Source organism: Ilyonectria robusta (assembly GCF_021365365.1).
Source record: "Ilyonectria robusta strain PMI_751 chromosome Unknown BGZ61scaffold_21, whole genome shotgun sequence".
NCBI lineage: Eukaryota > Fungi > Ascomycota > Sordariomycetes > Hypocreales > Nectriaceae > Ilyonectria > Ilyonectria robusta.
Genome location: NW_025764455.1, coordinates 715,184 through 733,687, shown reverse-complemented (window position 1 = coordinate 733,687; position 18,504 = coordinate 715,184). Strand labels below are relative to the sequence as shown.

General features: G+C 50.8%; 6 protein-coding genes across 6 annotated transcripts; 3 read left to right on the top strand and 3 right to left on the bottom strand.

Annotated features, from left to right (window-relative positions):
• Nucleotides 1-1,422: 1,422 nt before the first annotated feature.
• BGZ61DRAFT_482411 (uncharacterized protein) lies at nucleotides 1,423-2,683 on the top strand (the record flags this gene model as incomplete). Its single annotated transcript, XM_046249394.1, has 2 exons — nucleotides 1,423-1,452; nucleotides 1,613-2,683. 2 exons carry the CDS (start codon nucleotides 1,423-1,425, stop codon nucleotides 2,681-2,683), a joined length of 1,101 nt encoding a protein of 366 aa, XP_046099732.1.
• A 1,976-nt stretch (nucleotides 2,684-4,659) lies between these two features.
• BGZ61DRAFT_458915 (C6 transcription factor) lies at nucleotides 4,660-7,278 on the top strand. The gene is made up of 6 exons (XM_046246817.1): nucleotides 4,660-4,683; nucleotides 4,739-5,247; nucleotides 5,304-5,599; nucleotides 5,653-6,093; nucleotides 6,183-6,439; nucleotides 6,517-7,278. The coding sequence occupies exons 2-6, from the start codon at nucleotides 4,779-4,781 to the stop codon at nucleotides 7,067-7,069; spliced, it is 2,016 nt and encodes a 671-aa protein (XP_046099731.1). The 5' UTR covers nucleotides 4,660-4,683; nucleotides 4,739-4,778; the 3' UTR covers nucleotides 7,070-7,278.
• Nucleotides 7,279-7,326: 48 nt separating this feature from the next.
• Nucleotides 7,327-9,429, bottom strand: BGZ61DRAFT_361927 (sulfate transporter 4.1; the record flags this gene model as incomplete). Its single annotated transcript, XM_046241313.1, has 2 exons — nucleotides 7,327-9,050; nucleotides 9,108-9,429. The coding sequence occupies 2 exons, from the start codon at nucleotides 9,427-9,429 to the stop codon at nucleotides 7,327-7,329; spliced, it is 2,046 nt and encodes a 681-aa protein (XP_046099730.1).
• Nucleotides 9,430-10,661: 1,232 nt separating this feature from the next.
• Nucleotides 10,662-11,563, bottom strand: BGZ61DRAFT_497307 (uncharacterized protein; the record flags this gene model as incomplete). Its single annotated transcript, XM_046251129.1, has 3 exons — nucleotides 10,662-11,239; nucleotides 11,299-11,482; nucleotides 11,528-11,563. The coding sequence occupies 3 exons, from the start codon at nucleotides 11,561-11,563 to the stop codon at nucleotides 10,662-10,664; spliced, it is 798 nt and encodes a 265-aa protein (XP_046099729.1).
• A 616-nt stretch (nucleotides 11,564-12,179) lies between these two features.
• On the top strand, nucleotides 12,180-13,783 carry BGZ61DRAFT_521208 (RmlC-like cupin domain-containing protein; the record flags this gene model as incomplete). Its single annotated transcript, XM_046252482.1, has 4 exons — nucleotides 12,180-12,548; nucleotides 12,632-12,847; nucleotides 12,919-13,042; nucleotides 13,089-13,783. The coding sequence occupies 4 exons, from the start codon at nucleotides 12,180-12,182 to the stop codon at nucleotides 13,781-13,783; spliced, it is 1,404 nt and encodes a 467-aa protein (XP_046099728.1).
• A 1,854-nt stretch (nucleotides 13,784-15,637) lies between these two features.
• Nucleotides 15,638-18,289, bottom strand: BGZ61DRAFT_555537 (kinase-like domain-containing protein; the record flags this gene model as incomplete). The annotated part of the gene is made up of 5 exons (XM_046255624.1): nucleotides 15,638-15,687; nucleotides 15,745-16,008; nucleotides 16,125-17,436; nucleotides 17,499-17,653; nucleotides 17,908-18,289. The coding sequence occupies 5 exons, from the start codon at nucleotides 18,287-18,289 to the stop codon at nucleotides 15,638-15,640; spliced, it is 2,163 nt and encodes a 720-aa protein (XP_046099727.1).
• Nucleotides 18,290-18,504: the final 215 nt, after the last annotated feature.

The window sequence follows — 18,504 nt, the reverse complement described above, 5'->3', positions numbered from 1 at the left end:
GGTTAGTTGCCAGGACCTCCACAAAGTCCTGCAGCGCACCGTTCCAAATCTGGGGTAACCGATCAAGCTGGTGTGTCTCACGAGCTTTGGGAGCATCGAGCCGAGCATTTTCGCGGGGTACTCCCCGCAATACGATCACGCGTCAGAATATTGATACCAAAATCACTAGGTTGTCATCTACTGGTGGATGCACCAATTCCCTATCCAGCTAGCATCCCATCATGAACAGTGCCGCCGCAGGTTATTACCCCAGATTCAGCGTCACGTCCTTAACCGAGCATTGCCTGTGGGCTAGCCCAGGATCTAGAGGGGCCGTGATGGGACTTGTTGCGAGACCAAGGGGTGTGATCGAACGTAATCGCGGTGAGGACAGGGTCTGCGTCCCGTATCTACATGTATGTCCGGGAAAAGTCCTGCCGATGCTATTTCTATACCCCGAGTCCTGAGTTGAACTACGGAGCAGTTTGGATTCAAGCGAGTCTTTTGATACTCCATAAAGGTTCTACCAGAAAAGGACTCTCGCATCTTCGCTAGACTCTTTGTTTGAGTGTCCCAGTACCACCTGGCAGTGGGTGATGGATCCAAATCCCACCTCTTCGACTTGAAACGGGGCCACCAGGTACACCAACACCAGTTTTGAATGGGGGCCCGCCATCTGTTCGCCAGCTCCCAGGTGACGAAAGGCGTCAGAAATATTTCCAAGAGGCAGGTTTCCCGGTCCAAGACACCGGTTTGTTCCAAGCCCGGAGTTGCCATCCACATTGGACTTAGTGTGGTTAGTAATTTTGGTAGATGTAAATTATGGTGCCTTCGGATATTACCATTTCGGTTGATCCGATGCGGTTATAACGAATCTAGAAATCACGAGCCGAACATCATGAATCCATGACAGCATCTAACTACCCAATGAGTAACTTCCGATTGAAAAGACGCAAGGCCTAGCGGCTGCAAAGAAACACCCATTTACTGCCGGAGATGATTCTTGATGAACTCGTGGACATGTTCAAGCATCGTGTCGACAAATTTCACGAAAACGCAGACTGCCCTGCAACCCTGCATCCCTCTCTGCTTCTAAGACTTTGGAATGTTAATGGCAACCTGTCTCCCGATGATATCAAGGGCCCTGGAACGATGGAATCTTTTGTGGCATGATGCCCAACAGAGATGCAGCGAAGCCCAGATCCCGAAAGACATGACGTAGCAGGCGCCTGGCCTCGCCTGGCTGTAAGCAAAGACTTTCGCGGTAGGGTAGATCCCCCATCATATCGGAAACAGTTGTAGATGGCGGGTGGTTAAGTTACAGGACACACATTTCATCTATGAAGAATGTCCCGATTGCGAGCCTAATGGCAGACTCGACCCCAGGTTTGCTTACGTTGGCCATGCGTGTGTCTGATCTTGAAGATCCGCAGGTTCCTTACGATGGCAACGAAATCCGTGCGCCGCTTCGAGGTGAGTCTGCGTCTCGTCTTGTAGCACTTGGCGCTGCTCTGCATCATCACGATCAAGAGTGCGGCCTGGCACGTTTCAACCACGTTTGTATTGGGATTCTCATGGTCGCGTACCGTAGCCTCATCGAAGGTCTCCAGGTGATTGAAAATGTACGTTTCAGTCGTATCGCACAGTTCCTGCGAAGGATCAAGCGTACTACCAGTGCAATGTTTTTCAGGCCTGCGAATCCCTTGATGACTCAAGCTCCCACTCCCTCTCAGTGCAAGATTGGGGAGGAGATTCGTTGAAACAGAGGTTGTATTTCCAAGTTGGTAAATCCAGCGGAGCGTCGGTTTCCACTGAGAATTCGGTTTCCACTGGAAATTCGGCTTCCACTGAGAATTGGGAAGATTGTCGTGACGGATTACGCCTATACAATGACTTGGTGGAAGACTACTCCACCAGAGCCCTATCATACGACGAGGACTCGCTTAACGCATTTTCTGGAATTCTGGAAAAGCTCCGAGAAGGAAATCTTCCCTCTGGGTTCCTTTGGGGCATTCCACGTAATGGTTTCAAAATCTCTTTACTGTGGAACCACGTCAATTTGCTCTACCCTGTCCGGAGGAGGAGGGGCTTTCCATCGTGGTCTTGGGCGGGATGGGAAGGGAAAGTTTTCTATGACAAAAACACTTATGAGGCACCTCAGCCCTATCTTCAAGTTTTTGAGGTGAAGGATGGACGTCAAATCCCCGTACAAGTGTATCCCACGCAGGAACCCTCCCCCTTCCCCGCAGACTACATCAATGTCTTAGGAGAAGAGACTGGCTTCAGAGCCTTGAGGGTGCCGGGCTCAGTGCTCGACTCAGTCGACCTTGCGAGAGCTGAACGCAAAGGAATCCTTTTTGTTGACGGGATTTTGCTTAGAGTACGAGTAAATGGTGGTAAGAATCCTTTTTCGCGATCGCTACGGAAGACGAGCAAAGTTGAAGAGCCCATCATGAATTATTTTGACATGAGTCGTGTGATGTTGGATTCGGGCCTGGAAAATCAGGGTGTTTACTATTGCTTGTTGGTCGGCTGGAGTAGAGCTGTGTATGGCGGTGATGACGTTAACAAGCTGGAGTTTATTATGCTGTCTTGGAGCGGAGAGACTGCTTATAGGAGGGGCTTATTGAGAATACCCTTTCCTGATGACGCACGAGAACGAGAACGTTATCAGTTTAGATTGAAATCTTTTTTTCTTGGTTAGGTTAATCAGTATATATAATTGCCATCACTAGGCTCAAATTAGTTGAGCGGGTGACTCTATTCCAACATCATAAGGCGCCAAGCCGGATAAGCAGCCAGGGGAGCGCAAGCGAGGACCAACCGCAGCGGCGATGGTGCAGGATTATGTATGCTGTCCGTTTTATTACCGTGTGAAAAGCAGGCAGACCCTCGTCATTGTTAACCTGCAAAAGAAATCTCCTCTGGCCGTTGTGCGTTGGTCGTGCCCTCCTGAGTCCTCCCTCACCTTGAGCCATACCAGCTTCCTTAAGCCTCCGCGCTGCCAGCCCGCCAACCCACCCTCTACAGCCGCTTCTCAGGAGTAAGAGCGGTGATCATATGCGCTTTTTTTCTCACTGGGTGACTTCCCTGGCCTATTGATTCCTCCTTGTCCGAAGTGAGGCCGTCGATGCCGCCGCAGCAACACATCGAGCGTTATCGAGGTGGACTTGGTGTTCCCCAGCAATGCATCCTATGCCCCGTCGCCAGTTCTCTTTTTTTTTTTTGGGCTGTCTGCAATTCCGATCTCAGATGGGTTATTGCTTCTCAAATTCACTACACCATATGACCAATAGGAACTTTACGTCTCCCGTCGGCTACGGGACTCTCGAATTGAGATGGACAAACTTCTCCGGCAGTGATGTGCTCTTCTCATACTCGGGCAACCTATATGGCCTCGACGCTGAGGGCATGTGGGAGTTAAACCCGGGGCACTAGTGGCTTTGTTGTCATTCAATGGATAAAGCACATGTACCTACCTCCTTCCAGCCCAGAGCTACACTCGCAGAGCTTCAAGAACAGCTGACACCGCCAACCTGATCCAGAGTCAATCCATCTCGGTGTATTTTATGTTTGTGAGCGACACAGTGCAAGTGTACTAAAATTATAAAATAACACCCAAGTACCTGGATAAAATCCTGCAGGTTTCACAATGGTACTTCGAAGCACTTAATACCCGCACATTCAAACGACCTAGACGATGCTGTCCAATAAGCAATGAAGCACGGCATTCCCTTGATCTGCGGCGCGCGCTACTCTCTATTTTTACACATTCCTTCAGTGCCTCTTGAACTTGGCTGCATCATCTCTCCTTCACCAGTTACATAAGTAAGTACTATCTGCGCGGCTAAAATTGCAGTCTCGATCGAATGTAATGTTGGCAGGTCCTTCAAGATGGTGAATTCAGCCAAGTTCCACGACGGGCCAATAGAATGAAGCTGTTGGTGATTTCTACGGCCCAGCCAAACGGAGCCCACACCGCAAACCTCCAGCGTCCGAACCAAGACAAGTCGAGATAAGCGGCTCCAGCCTGGAATCCGCGCGTCCCGACGAACGAGTCTTACTGGCCTCTCGGAGATGCGGACGCCAAGAGTGCGCGCTCCGTCCTGGGACTCAGTTTGCCATTTAACACGGCCTCCCAGGCATTCCGCTCTCCGAAGGCATTCATTTGTCCCCGGCGTGTTCCAATTGTCAGCTTGTTGTTTGATCATTTGGACCGGACAGAATGGGACTTACGCCAATGAAAAGCAGCTCAAACTCCACGTCTCTAACGGCAATGGAAGAGGAAACGGACGACTTCTGGCTTGGCAACGATGATCTCTCCCCGCGGTTGGAACATGGAACTGGGCATCCAACACTAGAGAAGCTGGCAGTATGGGCAACAAATCCCTTTATTTTTGTCTCCATTCTCATTCTACCATCTCCCTTCTTTTTCTCCCCCCCTTTCTTCCAACATCCATCATCGATAAATAGTAAACCTGCTTACTCACCTCTAACAGTGCGACCGATGCCGCCAGCGGAAGGTACCTCACCGTGTCCCCTCAACCCCGGCATTGGCTTTCCGCTCACGCATATTTCCTCCTAGATCCGATGTGACAGAGAGAACCCGTGTTCTCAATGCGTCAAAGCAAAGCTACGTTGCTCTTATCCCATGGCCCCGAGGTTTAAGGAGAAGCGGCAACGAATTCTTGTCTCTGCCATGTTGTAAGCTAGATGCATCCCCCATTCATGATCTGAAAGCCCTAACTGACCACAACAGCGAGAACAAAATGGATATCATTGCGAAGAGAATAGAAGACATGAGCCAAATAATCGCTCGATTGGATTCTGTTAAAATTGCACAGCCCTCTCCCGCCTCGTCGGGTTCGCACCCGGCATTCTCAACTCCCCAATCTTTGGCCTCGATTGGTCCAACCCCTGCATCCTCGACACCTACTATGACTGACCCAGACCGCCCAATACAAGATACCAAAGACCAAGATGGTTCAAGGGCCGAATACGAGGGCGAATCCTCCCTTCTCGCCCATGCCGTCTTTGCCACGAGTTTTCTCCAGGGTGAGGTTAACAACAATCGCTCGACCGATATATTCTTGGAAATGACCTCGGTATTGGATACTCTGCGTAATATTGTAGAGGCCCAAAAGCAGAATGTGGATAACGTCGAAGCGTTGTATCCGCACGCCAAGCTAATACCGCCAGGCTCAACTGTCCGTCAACTTGGCTTGCCCCCACTCGACAAGGCTTTTGCATGCCTACGAATGGCCAAAGGTGAAGCAGAACTTTGACCCTTGCGTTTCGTGATCCCTTCTAATACGGTATCAAAGAATTTCCTCAAATTCGAGCATATTGGGCAATGGAGTTTCCAACATTAGGCCACTTCATGGAATACTTCATCAAGGTGTACTCCCCCGGCATGGCCACTGAAGCAGATTTGATCATCGTCCACGTTGGACTCTACTGGCTTTTCTGCGCCTGCTCCAGCGCAACCGTTGATGAATCAATCAAGCAAGACTTTGACGCTCAGGCATGTGTCTGTCGGGATAATCTTGAGACAATCCTGTCCAGGCTATCTTTCCACATGCCCACAACAATGGATTATGCTTGCGCCATGAACTTGGCTGTAGGCCTCAAACTCTCGCGTTACAGTGTATTAAGCTTCTGATCAGGAAATAGGCTTCTTATCTCATCCAAAGATGCCAATCGTTCGCTGCGTGGACCTTTATCACCACAGCGTCCAGGATTTGCCAGACACTTGGAATATACAGTACCATTCCCCCATTAAGTGCTACCGCGCCAGAGAAGAGAAATTGGCAGGAGAGGGTCTTTTGGTGCGTATATATCACAGAGAAGATGCTATCTTTGAGGCTCGGCCGAACCTCGACTATTCGGGACGAGGACATTACCCTGCCAATGCCAGGCCCGGATCAAACCACCGACACCATTTTATGCAGTATCCTGCCCAATTGGATTCGCCTGTCGACTTTGCAAGGTCGAGTTTACGATGAGATATACAGTTCGAGAGCGCTTCTTCAGCCGGAGCATATACGGACTTCTCGTGCCCGCGCTCTGGCAAAGGAGCTCAAGACCATTATGAGCACAGAGGACGAATTCGAGGTACGAAGCTGCGAGTACCCTTGCAAGATCAAGGGTACTAATCCCAACATGTCATATTTTCGCCTATCTTTTAGCTAATGCACGTTTAGATGCAATACAACAATGCAAGCCGTCAATCACTCGGACCAGCTGTGCATCAGCTTCAACGGCACATGGACAGAGTGACATGCTTGTCTTTACTGACTCTCATCTACCGGAGCATTCCCTCTGAAGGGCTGTCAAGCTCAGCTTTCTGTGAAGACTGCATCGCTACCGCCAAGGCCACACTGACGGAACACGAAAGGTGCATAGCTACGATGGCAGAGAACCAATTGCAGTCAAGCTTCCTCGGAATATATGTCAATTGGTACGTAAATCGCCTTGTATCAATACTGTGGACATCAGTTGAAGACCTGTTGCGCAGTGCTTACACTAAACCCATAGGAGCTTGATGCAATCCCCATTCATCCCCTTCATTGTTCTCTTCTGCGAGATTGTGGAGACCTCTGAGTCTTCCGACCTCGGATGCCTTGGCGCTCTAGTTGAAACGCTACAATCGGCATCAACGTCGGTACACTACCCCATTTGTGGCAAACAATTCAGACTCTTCAAAGCACTTTACGATGTCGCCGTAAAGTATGTAGAAGTCAAAGCTAGCAGAGCGGACGACCAAGTTGCGGATTGCACAGTGCTCGACTACACTAACGAATTAAGTACACGAGAGCCCGCTGGTTTATCTCAAACACTTTCAATTTCCTTGCCAGATTCGACGAGCGGTTTACAAAGTTCTACCATGCCTGTCAGCAGCATAGCAAGCGCTGGAACGAAAGAAGCACAATTACTGGGTGGACTGCTCGGCCATGGGTCTAGGGTAGGTCTACAAGCGCAAAATGCCGGGTTTGGATACACTGGCTTTGAGATGAATCCTACGGGTGCGGAGCTTGGTAATTGGTTTTCCAGGAATCAAGAAATGCTCATAATGATGGAGGATCTCTAGGATAGTTAACGGCATTCTACAGCGATGTTGGTGAGTTAATAGAGTGCCGCGTATCTTCTTAGTGGATCAATTGTTGGTTCGGCGTCATGAGGAGTTAGACGACCTGGAGGAAGAAACGTGATGATCTCTTGATCGGAGAGTAAGCTTGGAATTCAAATTATTCCGTCAAGTCCCCCTCTCAGCTATCTTAATAATAACGCAAAGTCAAGGCCAAAAAGAAAAAACCTTGAAATCATAATCATGCCCACTGGTCAAACTCAAGCCTCGGCCTTCTCATAGTGCTCTGTGTGTGCCTTGAGGCCGCTTTCGCTAGTCATTGACTCCGCCCGTCTTGGAGCTCTCACGGCGCTTCCCAGATCTCGGTATAGTACCGTAGGCTGGTTATCCTCTTCAAATTCATCTTCGTCTCCTGTCTCAATGATACGCCACTGGGCCCTTTCGAAACGCTCACGAACGTATGGGGACAACCCCACAAAGCGAATTTCGACTTCCTTTCCTCCGTACTTCTTGACGCTGGCCGCGAGATTCTTCAAATGGGTTACCGCTGTGCTGTCAATGTGGTTGACTCGACTAAAGTCCAGTACAACGAGGCCGATGGCAGGAAGCGTTGAAGGGTCATGAATGCCTGCCTTCTTGCGCAGCCTAGCCACTCGCTTCTCGGTGACGACAGACCAGTTTCGCTCCGTTTCAGGACCATGGCTTCCATTGTAGACTGGTGCATGAAATGTTTGGATATCATCCAGGGCTGCACTAGTGTTGCTAAAAGCATTGGGGAAGAAGAGCGACTCGTTGAACCGGAAGATTCGGGTGTCTTCGGGCAGATTTTGGGGTATCGAACGTGCCTCGTTCAAGGAGTGTGCGAGTTCAGATCCAGTCTGAACACCCCCGCCGGTTGTTGATAGACGAGTAAACACTTGACGGAGTAGCACATATACAATGTTGAAGCCAACAGCGCAGCCAATGCCGACCTCAGAGGAGACAAACAGGGTGACCCAAAGTGCAATCATGGAAGATATGAAATCGGCCAAAGATGTCCTCCAGTACCTGTAAAAGGTTGAAGGTGGCGAAATCAGCCCCCAAACGGCTGTGATGATGATGGCCGCCAATGTTGCCTTGGGGATCCAGTACAGTGTCCCGACCAGCTCGTACACACAGATTAGAACGACAGCCATGGTGACGACGCCAGAGATCGGAGACTTGACATTGCAGGCAGAGTTGACAGCGGTACGAGACATGGCACCACCGACGCCCATGGCGTGGAAGAAGCTGTTGAAGAAGTTTGTAACGCCAAAGTAACAGAGTTCTTGGCTCTGGTCCGTAGTGTAGTCGTTTTTGACAGCAAAGGCGCGACAAATGGCTGTGTGCTCTACCGCCGCACCTATGAAGACTGCGATACTGCGGCCGGCAACTTCGGGGATGAGATCGGTCTTGGGCATACTTGGGGCTTCTTGGCCCTCTGATTTGACTTCAACAACCTCAAAGAGGTATTCCTCTCGGTTCTTGTTGACGGCGTAACTGACTCCAGTGAAGAGGACGAGGGTCAAGAAGGCCCTGGTGATTGACAAGAGCCAGATGACATTGTTGTCCTTTCCCCATCTCTTGCCAGACTTGTCGAGGATTGTCAAGAAAAGGATCCCAGTGAAACCTATCAGACATGCCCAACCGTTGGCATTTGGGAGTTCGTTGAAAATGTCATGAATCTGTGTCGCCGTCCCGTCGCCAACATTATTTTCTCCAAGGAGATTGTCCATCTGGTTCAAGATGATCGTGATGGCAATGGCAGTAATGAAACCGCTGAGGACCGGTAGGGAGATGAATTCCAGCAGGAAACCGAGCTTGAGGAACCCAAGTGCCATGCCGTAGACTCCCATCATGAAAGCTGTTGCTGAAGCAATCTCTGAAGGAGTCCATCGGTCTTGAAGTGCATGTACGTTCTCGGATGTGAGGAGGCCGATAAGCGACGTCGGGCCGGTCGATACATCTGAAGGTACAAGTTAGTTTGAGCGATTTCAACTCGGTGGGATGATCATATTCTTACCCTTGGTCGTTCCCATGAAGGCATAGATAGCAGCAGGCAACCAACTGGACATGAGCCCATACTCGACAGGAATTTCTGCAATCTTGGCATATGAAAGACCCTGTGGAATGAGCATGAGACCAATGGTCAAGCCCGCAATCACGTCGTTCAGGATCCACCTGAACTTATATTTCGGGAGCCATCCGATGATGGGAAATTTGTCAGAGACGTAGTGTACCGAGGCGGACGGCAGCGCCTTGGCACCAGAGACTCCCAGACGGGCAGCCCGGTTCCAGGTCACGTCATTTCGGAGATCCGAGGTGAATTTATCCACAGCCTTCATGATGATGCAAGTTGGATAGATGATAGAGAAGTATGTTGAGGTGAGGAGAAGGGGTTGGAGTTTCGCAAACAACTCCAAGCCAAGACAAGGCGGGGTTTATATGGGAAACTCAATGGCAGATATTCCAACGGATAAGTCAGTTTCAAAGGGTCCAGAATTAATCTGAGCGTACTGTGCCTACGCACCGTATCTCCAAATAGATACATGATGCGGGAAGGCTGATCGAATCCTGTACATGCGGTGGTCATCACCCACGTCTCGTTTCTGAGTCCTATCGAATGAAACTCGGGCTTCGGCATCCCCAAAGCTCATCAAAGTGAGGGGAAAGTAATCAGAGAGAGCTGGAAAACAGTTAGAGTTGGCCTGAGGGTGTATGGCGGCCTGCCTGCGATGTCCAATCGCCGGCGTAGGTGGCCACGGTGGTGTAGGGCGAGTGGTAGTCGCAGAGCTGGTCGTCATGAAGGTAGTATTCACGAAACAACATACAGACTAGCTGTGATAGCGTTAGTTGTGACACAGCTAGATGATCAGCGGTAGAAGAGGGTGTGACCCCAAGGGTTCCGGAATATTGGGTGCTGATGCCCCTCTCGTTGGAGGAGAGAAGTGTAATCCTCCACGTCGTCAAGGACGTTTGCAGCGGGGGCTTGCCCGCTTGCATCGTGATCACACGCACCTCTCACAAATGAGGGGAACGGAACGGGCGCCATGAATGCTATGTGTGTGGGGGCAAGTTTGATGACTAGTAGTGGAAAATCATCACCGTGTGTGGACGAATCCAGTCGCTGGATTTGCATATTATCCGTATTCAATGGTCACGGGATAATGCTGTAAGCCTAGCCGAGCATGGATTCGGAAGGTGACTGGTTGGAACGTACCTGTTGCAGGGCGCCACCTAATCAATGCATCGGCCCGTGTCTGGGAATGATATATCGGCTTTAAGAGGCATTGGAGCAGATCAGCGTGGCTATTGTAGGGATGTTACCTTGACCAGAAGGCCCTCTGTATTGTTTCAGGTCAGAGCCCTGACTCAGGAAACATACTATTGTTAGCAGCGGCAATGATACATCGACAGGCACCAACCTTGTCACATAATGGATAGGTGTAAACAATGGATCGCTTGGGAACTGGATCAACTGGGGAGGCAAAGTGGAAGATTGGCGTAGAGAAACGATTAGATAGTTGTCCCAGAGTACACCCTTAATATTATCTCGTCTGTATCTAGGATATGGTACTTATGATTCTTCTGCGGGCCAGAAAGCCCAGGACAAGACGATGAAAAACTTCAATGTCGCTGCCACCCACAAAGCTCCAGCAGCTCCCAAAGCGCTTTTTGCGATGACGCCACCAATCAGAGCACCGACCAGAAGCAATGACGGCGCTGCCATTCTTTGGTTCCTCTCCACGTTGATGAAGATGCTCTCGAACAGTTCGGCGTCGGAAAACAAGTCACAGTAGATGCTCGTCAAGACGACGCTCGTAAGGGCGTTATACTTCAACGCTCGGCTCGCAACAGCCTGGCCGCAGCTCTGGAGCGCCACGAGACCAATGGGAACAATGACGTACCATGGGACGTCGTCTGGCCCAGCACCCTTCGGTCCCCATGTCAAGATTGACGCTGCCACGATGATGAGGGTCATCTGGATGAGAAAGGAAAGACACAACACCCATCTCCGCTTTGGAGACGGGGAAAAGGCCCTGTGCAGGCGACTGAAGAAGAAGGAGCCGATACAAAAGGCCAGAATCGAGATGCCCGACTTCTTCCAACGGTTGGTGCCTGCAGTTGGTCCAAGACCGAGGTAGACAGTGTTCCCTAGGACACGTATGTTAGCTTCGATAGGAAAATATTACTCGTAGTTTTCGCAATCATACCTGTCTGCATCGACACGAACGCTCCCCAGGTGGAGATGGAAGCGCTATCAAGGATTCCAGTAATGATGTAGCAGGCCAACAAGACTACATCCGACCAGTCGCGGCGCACATCAACTGCCATCCTTCGTCGCCACCACGACTTGGGCTCGGGCTTCCGCCCAAGCAACGGAGCGTTCTGTCCATTCTGTCCATCGTCGGTGATGGCGTCATCACCGATGGAGTTGTTGACCGTTCCGTACGAGTTGGAAGTGGGCAGGGTCGCCATTGCGTGCGATATAAAGATGAATTGTGACGAGGATTGGGCGAGGAGGGCTATGGCAAGATAAAAGTCGTACGTTTCTTCAGGTCGGGATGCACGTTTATGCGATAGAAACCTCCATCAGGATTACCCCTTATACATTGACGACGGGCTGCCAAGTCCGGATTTCCGAGGTACTTTCAATAGTGCCATACGGTCGCAATCACCCCTCACCTTGGGAGAGCTAGATGCAGGCGATCAATGCAACCTAAAAGAAGGATGGAGGCACATGAACCACACCCTGGCTCGATCACACCTTCATCCGACGCTATTTCATGGCGCTTACACCCCGCACGCTGCACGATGGCAGTCAATCAAAGCGCTGTGCCACCCTCGACGGCTCAATTGCTACATGGAGAATATTCGGGCTTCGTTCGGTGTCAGTTTTCCGGACGCTGCTCAATGGCCCCTGGGAATGTCCGTCGTGGGAGTTTATAGGTCCTGTGATCTCTGGACGCTTTGAGTGCATAGCTCCCATGCCTCCCATCCATCATCTAGCTTGACTCGCACAGGCAAATCTCACACACACACGCACCCGTCACATTGTAATCTGAGCCTTGCTTGAGGCTGTCCAATCATCAAGATGCACTCCCACCTTCTGCTCGGTGTGGCCCTCGTCGCAAACCTCTGCGATGCCGTTCCCGTCCAAGACAGTCCTCGCCAGCGTCTGCTGGATGGACTCGGCCTCCCTTCAACCTACCGCAGTGTAACTGGCGGTGGGCGTCTTCCCTTTACACCGGGGCATAAAGACCCCTACGACAATCCAGTTGACTCGGTTGGTGATGAGCTTGACCCGCTCCCATGGCGAAATGGCCTTGGTGCTTCTGTGCTTGGCCCATGGAACAAGGAACGGTCTAGGCAGAGCCCTGACCTGATCCGACCACCAAGCACTGATCATGGAAACCTGGCCAACATGCGCTGGAGTTTCGCTGATTCTCACATCCGCATTGAGGTGGGTCTCTAATCTCTCACTACAATTGGGGAGACTCCATTTCCAAAACCACCTTCTTGAACTAGAACTGACTGGAAACTTAGGAAGGAGGATGGACTCGACAGACTACTATCAGAGAGCTGCCGACCAGTGTTGAGTTGGCAGGCGTCAACATGCGCCTTGGTGAAGGCGTCATTCGCGAGCTCCACTGGCACAAGGAGGCCGAGTGGGCCTATGTCCTTGACGGCGAGGTCCGCGTCACAGCACTTGACTACGAGGGTGGCAACTTTATCGACGACTTGAAGAAGGGTGATCTCTGGGTAAGTTAATTTCAAATATCGCTCCCTATGTTGATTAGATATTCCGGGATGTGAAACTGACAAGACCATAGTACTTCCCCAGCGGCGTGCCTCACTCTCTTCAGGGCCTCAGCGAGAATGGCACCGAGTTTCTCCTGATCTTCGACGACGGCCACTTCTCTGAGGAGTCCACCTTCATCCTCACTGACTGGCTCGGTGAGTTTTCTCTCCTGAAAGCGTATTCATCTACTAACCAAACCAGCCCACACCCCCAAGTCTGTCATCGCGAAGAATTTCAACCTCGCACCTGAGGTCTTCGCTCACATTCCCGAGGGAGAGAAGTACATCTTCAAGGGAAGCCTGCCTGGCTCCATTGACGATGAGGAACCCCAGGGCAAGAAGGTGAAGAAGTCCAAGTACAACTTTACCCACAGGATGCTCGACCAAGAGCCAATCAACAGCACCAATGGTGGTGGACACGTTAGAATCACGGATTCAAAGAACTTCCCTATCTCGAAGACTGTCGCGGCCGCTCATGCAGTCATCGAGCCGGGAGCTATCCGAGAGATGCATTGGCACCCTACTGCCGATGAGTGGACCTTCTTTATCGCGGGCCGAGCCAGGGTGACTATCTTTGCCTCCGAGGGCAATGCCAGGACCTTTGACTATCTCCCCGGCGACGTCGGCATTGTCCCTCGCAACATGGGCCACTTTGTCGAGAACATTGGCGACGAGCCCATTGAGATGCTCGAGATTTTCCGCGCCGACGAGTTCCGCGACATCTCGCTGTTCAAGTGGATGGGCGAGACTCCGCAGAAGCAGGTCGTCGATACACTCTTCGCCGACGACCCCAAGAACGCCAAGCTGTTCCTCGACAAGATCAAGGATGCTGACAACAATGTCGTTACTAAGCCTGACTTTGTGCGCTCCAAAAATGATATGTCAGGGGAGCTTTGAGGTGGTGGGAAATTTCATTGGGTCGCGTCGTGGATTTCATCAGGGGGTAGTTCTACGAAATCAGCTTGTACAAATTGAATGCACCGTCAAAAGTTCCATGATATGACATCATACAATCGTCGCAGATAATCATCGTGTTACATCGTCAACCTTGTTTCCTGTGCTTATATTCAACATCATAATGACGGTATGGCATGATTGAGATAAGCCACTCCGAGGCTATCGAACCCAGAACAACTACACGCAATATCGGAGAGCCTTGGAGGAATCAACCTGACGTCCAACGCGTCGCAACAGCCTTGGAATCTCAAACGCGCCCCCATTTCTAGACAAGGAGGGTGTGATACGGAATCAATACCGACATGGTGCGGAGACGATCTATTTTAGCCACCGACATATCCCCGCATAATCAATAAAGCAGCCAAGGTAGCATTCCGACAGCTAGCCGACGCCTCTCGGAGCGGTCCAAATTCGTCCAAGTCAGTGATATGTCGAGCTTAGTCCTCATCTACGCCCGACGATTGCTGCAACATCGTTGGACGCCTTCATTTCGATTCCTTGTTTCGTCTAGCAACCCCCACAGCCCCCGCTTCCCCGCTTCTCTCGAGGTTAAGGTGTGATCGGCCGAGCCTATCTGCGGCGGCAGACGGCGCATCCCCGGTCAGTTAGGCCTCACGCGGAAATCCTTGCGGGCTGCTTGCAGGTTTCTTGCAGGGGTCGGGAGCACTATGCCGTCCTGCCCTGTCCACTGGACACCTTGTTCTTGGCACAGGGCCTCGACTTCTCCCATGTAAGACGGCACCCTCTACAGCAAAGAGTCCTGCAACTGCCGCGTAGACGTCGAGCTGGCAGCGCGAACTCGGGCTTTCGGTGAGTGAGCTCGTCTCTCCGAAGGCCGGATGCCACCGAAGGAGGGGTAAGTCGGATAATACGGCATTTCCCAGGCTTGTCACGGTTGAAATCTCCTTGTACCTCGATAGAGAGGACAGTGTGGGCCAGTAGTCGATACTCCCTGCGCCGGCCGCGGACATACCCCGGATTTCATCGGAGCTAAACCGCGGCAAGTCCACTTGGATGCGTCTTGAATATGGGTCGGGCTTGCGGAAGAGAAGTCTAGAGTAGCCCGTGCGACGCGACAATCAACCATGAGGCGACTTTGGAGTGGGCATGTGAACGTGAGTCGCGATAATCAGGAGAGGGTTTGCTTTCAAGCCAAGAGCATGGTGTGTTTATCTAGACCATGTCGACTCATCGGAGACGGCATTGCCGCTCAAACAACTATAAGTATAGCAAAAGGCCCCAATTATTTCCTCTTGGCATCTGTACTCGCCAGTTCAAACAGAGAAACATGAGCGACAAGGCTCGGTAGTAGATCTTGGAGTGCGACAATCGCCGTCTTAACTTCCAAGATCAATCATCCCCACAACCCAACGGTCTCCCATGGAATAATCCTCCGCCCGGCAGAATTTTGTTTACCAAACATATTACCTTGCCTAGGATTTGGACATCGCAGAAGGCAGCTATGTTACACGAGATCACGTGGTCGAATTTGCGTCAATCAGGACACCAAGGAAGTGCCAAGTCGTTCAAATGTGGAGCAAAAGCAGCATCAAAACTAATACGGGCGATCTATAAGTACATGCAACTAAAATGTCCTGCGGCTTTCCTCTTTATTAAATAAATTGGCGGGTAACAAAAAAACGAAAACTAAATAATCGCCGAGGTAGCAGATGATGGACGCATTTCGGCATCCACTACCTCTTCTATCACCCGAGAACCGACTCCGAATTTGCAACTCCCGACCTGTCTAGTGCTCGATTTGCGAGATCGAACAAACCGATTGAAATGGGTTAACTATTTGAGAATCCCTCCGTTCTTCAAAATTGTTACAAAATTTTCTCGATCTGCCATCGTAAGTTACCGGGCTGGCCAATGTTCAGCGTGAAACGGCATGAACTCACCTTGCGGGCCTTCAAACGTGATCTTAACCTTTTCCAATTGGAGGTGCAGCTTCGTCGAAAGTAGATCCGGCGATATCGGAAACCCGGGAATCCCCTCGTTGTTCAATGCCTTGAGCACGGCACCACGAAAAGCCGTATTGCGCAGTTGTGTCAGGCATACAATCGTTGAGTTCTCCGGGATTTCCACCCTTAATGCTTTTGTACCGATGTCAATCACAACACAAACCAACTGGTTGGCCATGTTGTTCGTCTTCGTCCATAGAGCTATTTTCCAGAGGCTCTCATCACGTTGATGTACTTCTGTTGCTCTAAAGGTGGCCACTGCGGGTACGACTTGTTGTACTCTGCTTCCGTTGCCTGTTTCCAAACTTGCAGCTTACCCCCGATGAATTTAGACGTGTCACTGAAGATAAATTTGCCTTTCGTCCGAATTGAGGTTCTCGAGACCCGAATCTGCATCCCGCTTGCGAGATTATTACACTCAGCCGGCATAATCTTCTGATAAGTCATTAGTCTGATGAAATCCAGATATTGATCCAGACGAGTGAAGTGAAAGGTGACGCCGTCATGGAGGTTTTGGAAGCAGCAAGCGAATGTGGATTGAGTGTTGGACCCCGAATCGAAGAAGGCTCGAGGAGGTATGAAGTACACTTCTTTGATTGCTTTCGTCTCGAATTTGACGAGCTGGTTGTTAAGAGTGATTTCTTCATCGGTGACAGCTCGGTCGGCTCGATTACGTTGATCTCGGTACAACCACAGCGTAGCTCGAATCGGTGGTGATCTCTCGGTGGCGGTGTAGGATATATTCCAATCTTGAAGCCCCTTGTGAACCAGATTTTGGTTACGAGGACATGTGAGGTAACCCAAGCAAGCCGCAGCGGTGGGTCGCTTCGTCGGATCAATCTTGAACATCAAGCGCAAAGTTGCAACGATGGTTCGTGTCCTAGTGTCTTCAACCAAAAGCCTTTCGATCGCCTTTAATTCAGCCGTAACTGATGGTCGAAGCCCCAACCTCCCATTGGCTTCCAGGTGCCAGAATTCAGGATTGGAGGAGTCTGGTCGGAAGCGATCGGCATTGAAAGACTCAATTCCACCTTGTCCCTTCGTGATATAAATGCACACCTGCAGTAGCACGCAAGCCATGGACCAAATGTCGTACGATTTCGTCAGATCTCCCACATTTCGATCGTCTTGGGCATCTCTTTCTGGAGGTTTATGGTCCTGAGTGCCCGACCGATTGCCCGCAGCCTCCCCAAAGTCGGCAAGGAGGAGCGTCACCTCTTTGCCATATTCCTTGATCAGTATATTGGCCGGCTTGATATCGAAATGACCGTTGCAATCTATCTCCCCCTTGTTGATAGCATCGTGCATCACGGCAAGCGCGTCCACAACATCAATGGCAGCTTTCCATAATGGATGGTCGAACCCCGTATGATTCTGAGTTGATTGCGGTTCAGAAGGCGTATAACTTCCTGAAAAGAGCTTTCCAAGGTCACTCAGGTATTTGGGAAACATCAATTCAATGTAGTGGCGGTTTGAGTCCTTCCGATGAAAGGCAAGTAGCACATGTGCTATGCTCCCGTGATTTCTTTCCGCCAATTTGATGGCAATATTGGCCTCCAGGATAGCGCGTTGAATGTAGTCGTTTTCGTCAGGCCTGTAGTCGTAGACCTTGCGAAATAAGTCTTTATCCTACACCTCAATTAACAACGTGGATTCTCCCAGGGTAGTGACTGGGATGTGTCTCATCTTACCTCATGACCTCGTAGTCGAGCGCAGCCTGGCTCAATCTTGGATAAGTAGAAGGAAACCGAAACATTTGGATCCCTTCTAGAAGGAACTGGCGAGATGCGTTGCTGAAGAATGATTGGCACGTTTTGGGTAGTTCGGTCTTCGCATTGAGTTGATGCTTCGAGTATCGGTACATTCACAACCTTGCCCCCCACAGCATGATGGCGTCTCGAAAAGCGCGTTCCAGAGAGTCACCGCGTGGCAGGAGGGCATTTTCTGGGGCATCATCGGTGGAGGCGTCTAGAGTTCCGGGACCCCAACGGCGAAATATATGAGGCTGCCTTGACCGAAGTTCTTGGCGGAGTGACGGGGGCAGCGATCTGTCAAGGAACGACCCCCCTACCAATGTGGATAGTGGGTGTCTGGGCTCACAGAATGCCTTCAGAGCGAAGAGACATCCGCAGAATATTAGTCCAGCGAGGCCTTTGATGTTGTCGGGTCGAAAGATATTGCCATTGGAAACCATTTGGTCGAACTCGTGGACGCTCTCATCGTCATCCTCGTTTCCACACAACCGGCAGTGGCAACACAGTGAACGCAGCACTTCGCCGGGCTCGAGTGCTCGTTGAATTTTGTCTACCGTTGGCAACATCTCATATAACGGGCCTTCCGTATTGCTCGCTGTCGAACTTGGTAGGCACGCACGCTTAGTTTCCTTCTTCAGTCTTTTCAGCAGTTTATTGTTGTTGCAGTTTGCCTCCTTGGCGCGAAAAGTAAACAGCTCAACCGCGTCCTCGCCTTCGAACTCGGACATGCGGATTATCGCTCAAACAGAGCGCCAGCACACCTAGCAAAAGGCTGAAGAGACAGATGCCTGAGCATTGCCTAGGATTGAGAAGCAAGGAGGCTGATAGCTAGGATTTCGCTTCGAGGTTCAATCAAGGCGAAGCGATATCGATTGGAACATCCGCCTCGCCAAGGAGTTGCGGTATCGGGGAGTCTCGTATGGCGACGCAGATGCAGGAGGAA

What these genes read in the sequence shown, in the direction of transcription:
- BGZ61DRAFT_458915 (XM_046246817.1), top strand. Translation starts at nt 4,779, where the DNA reads ATGAGCCAAATAATCGCTCGATTGGATTCTGTTAAAATTGCACAGCCC. An exon ending in CTTGCGCCATGAACTTGGCT is followed by an intron (nt 5,600 to 5,652) that starts GTAGGCCTCAAA and finishes ATCAGGAAATAG; the next exon opens with GCTTCTTATCTCATCCAAAG. An exon ending in GCACAGAGGACGAATTCGAG is followed by an intron (nt 6,094 to 6,182) that starts GTACGAAGCTGC and finishes ATGCACGTTTAG; the next exon opens with ATGCAATACAACAATGCAAG.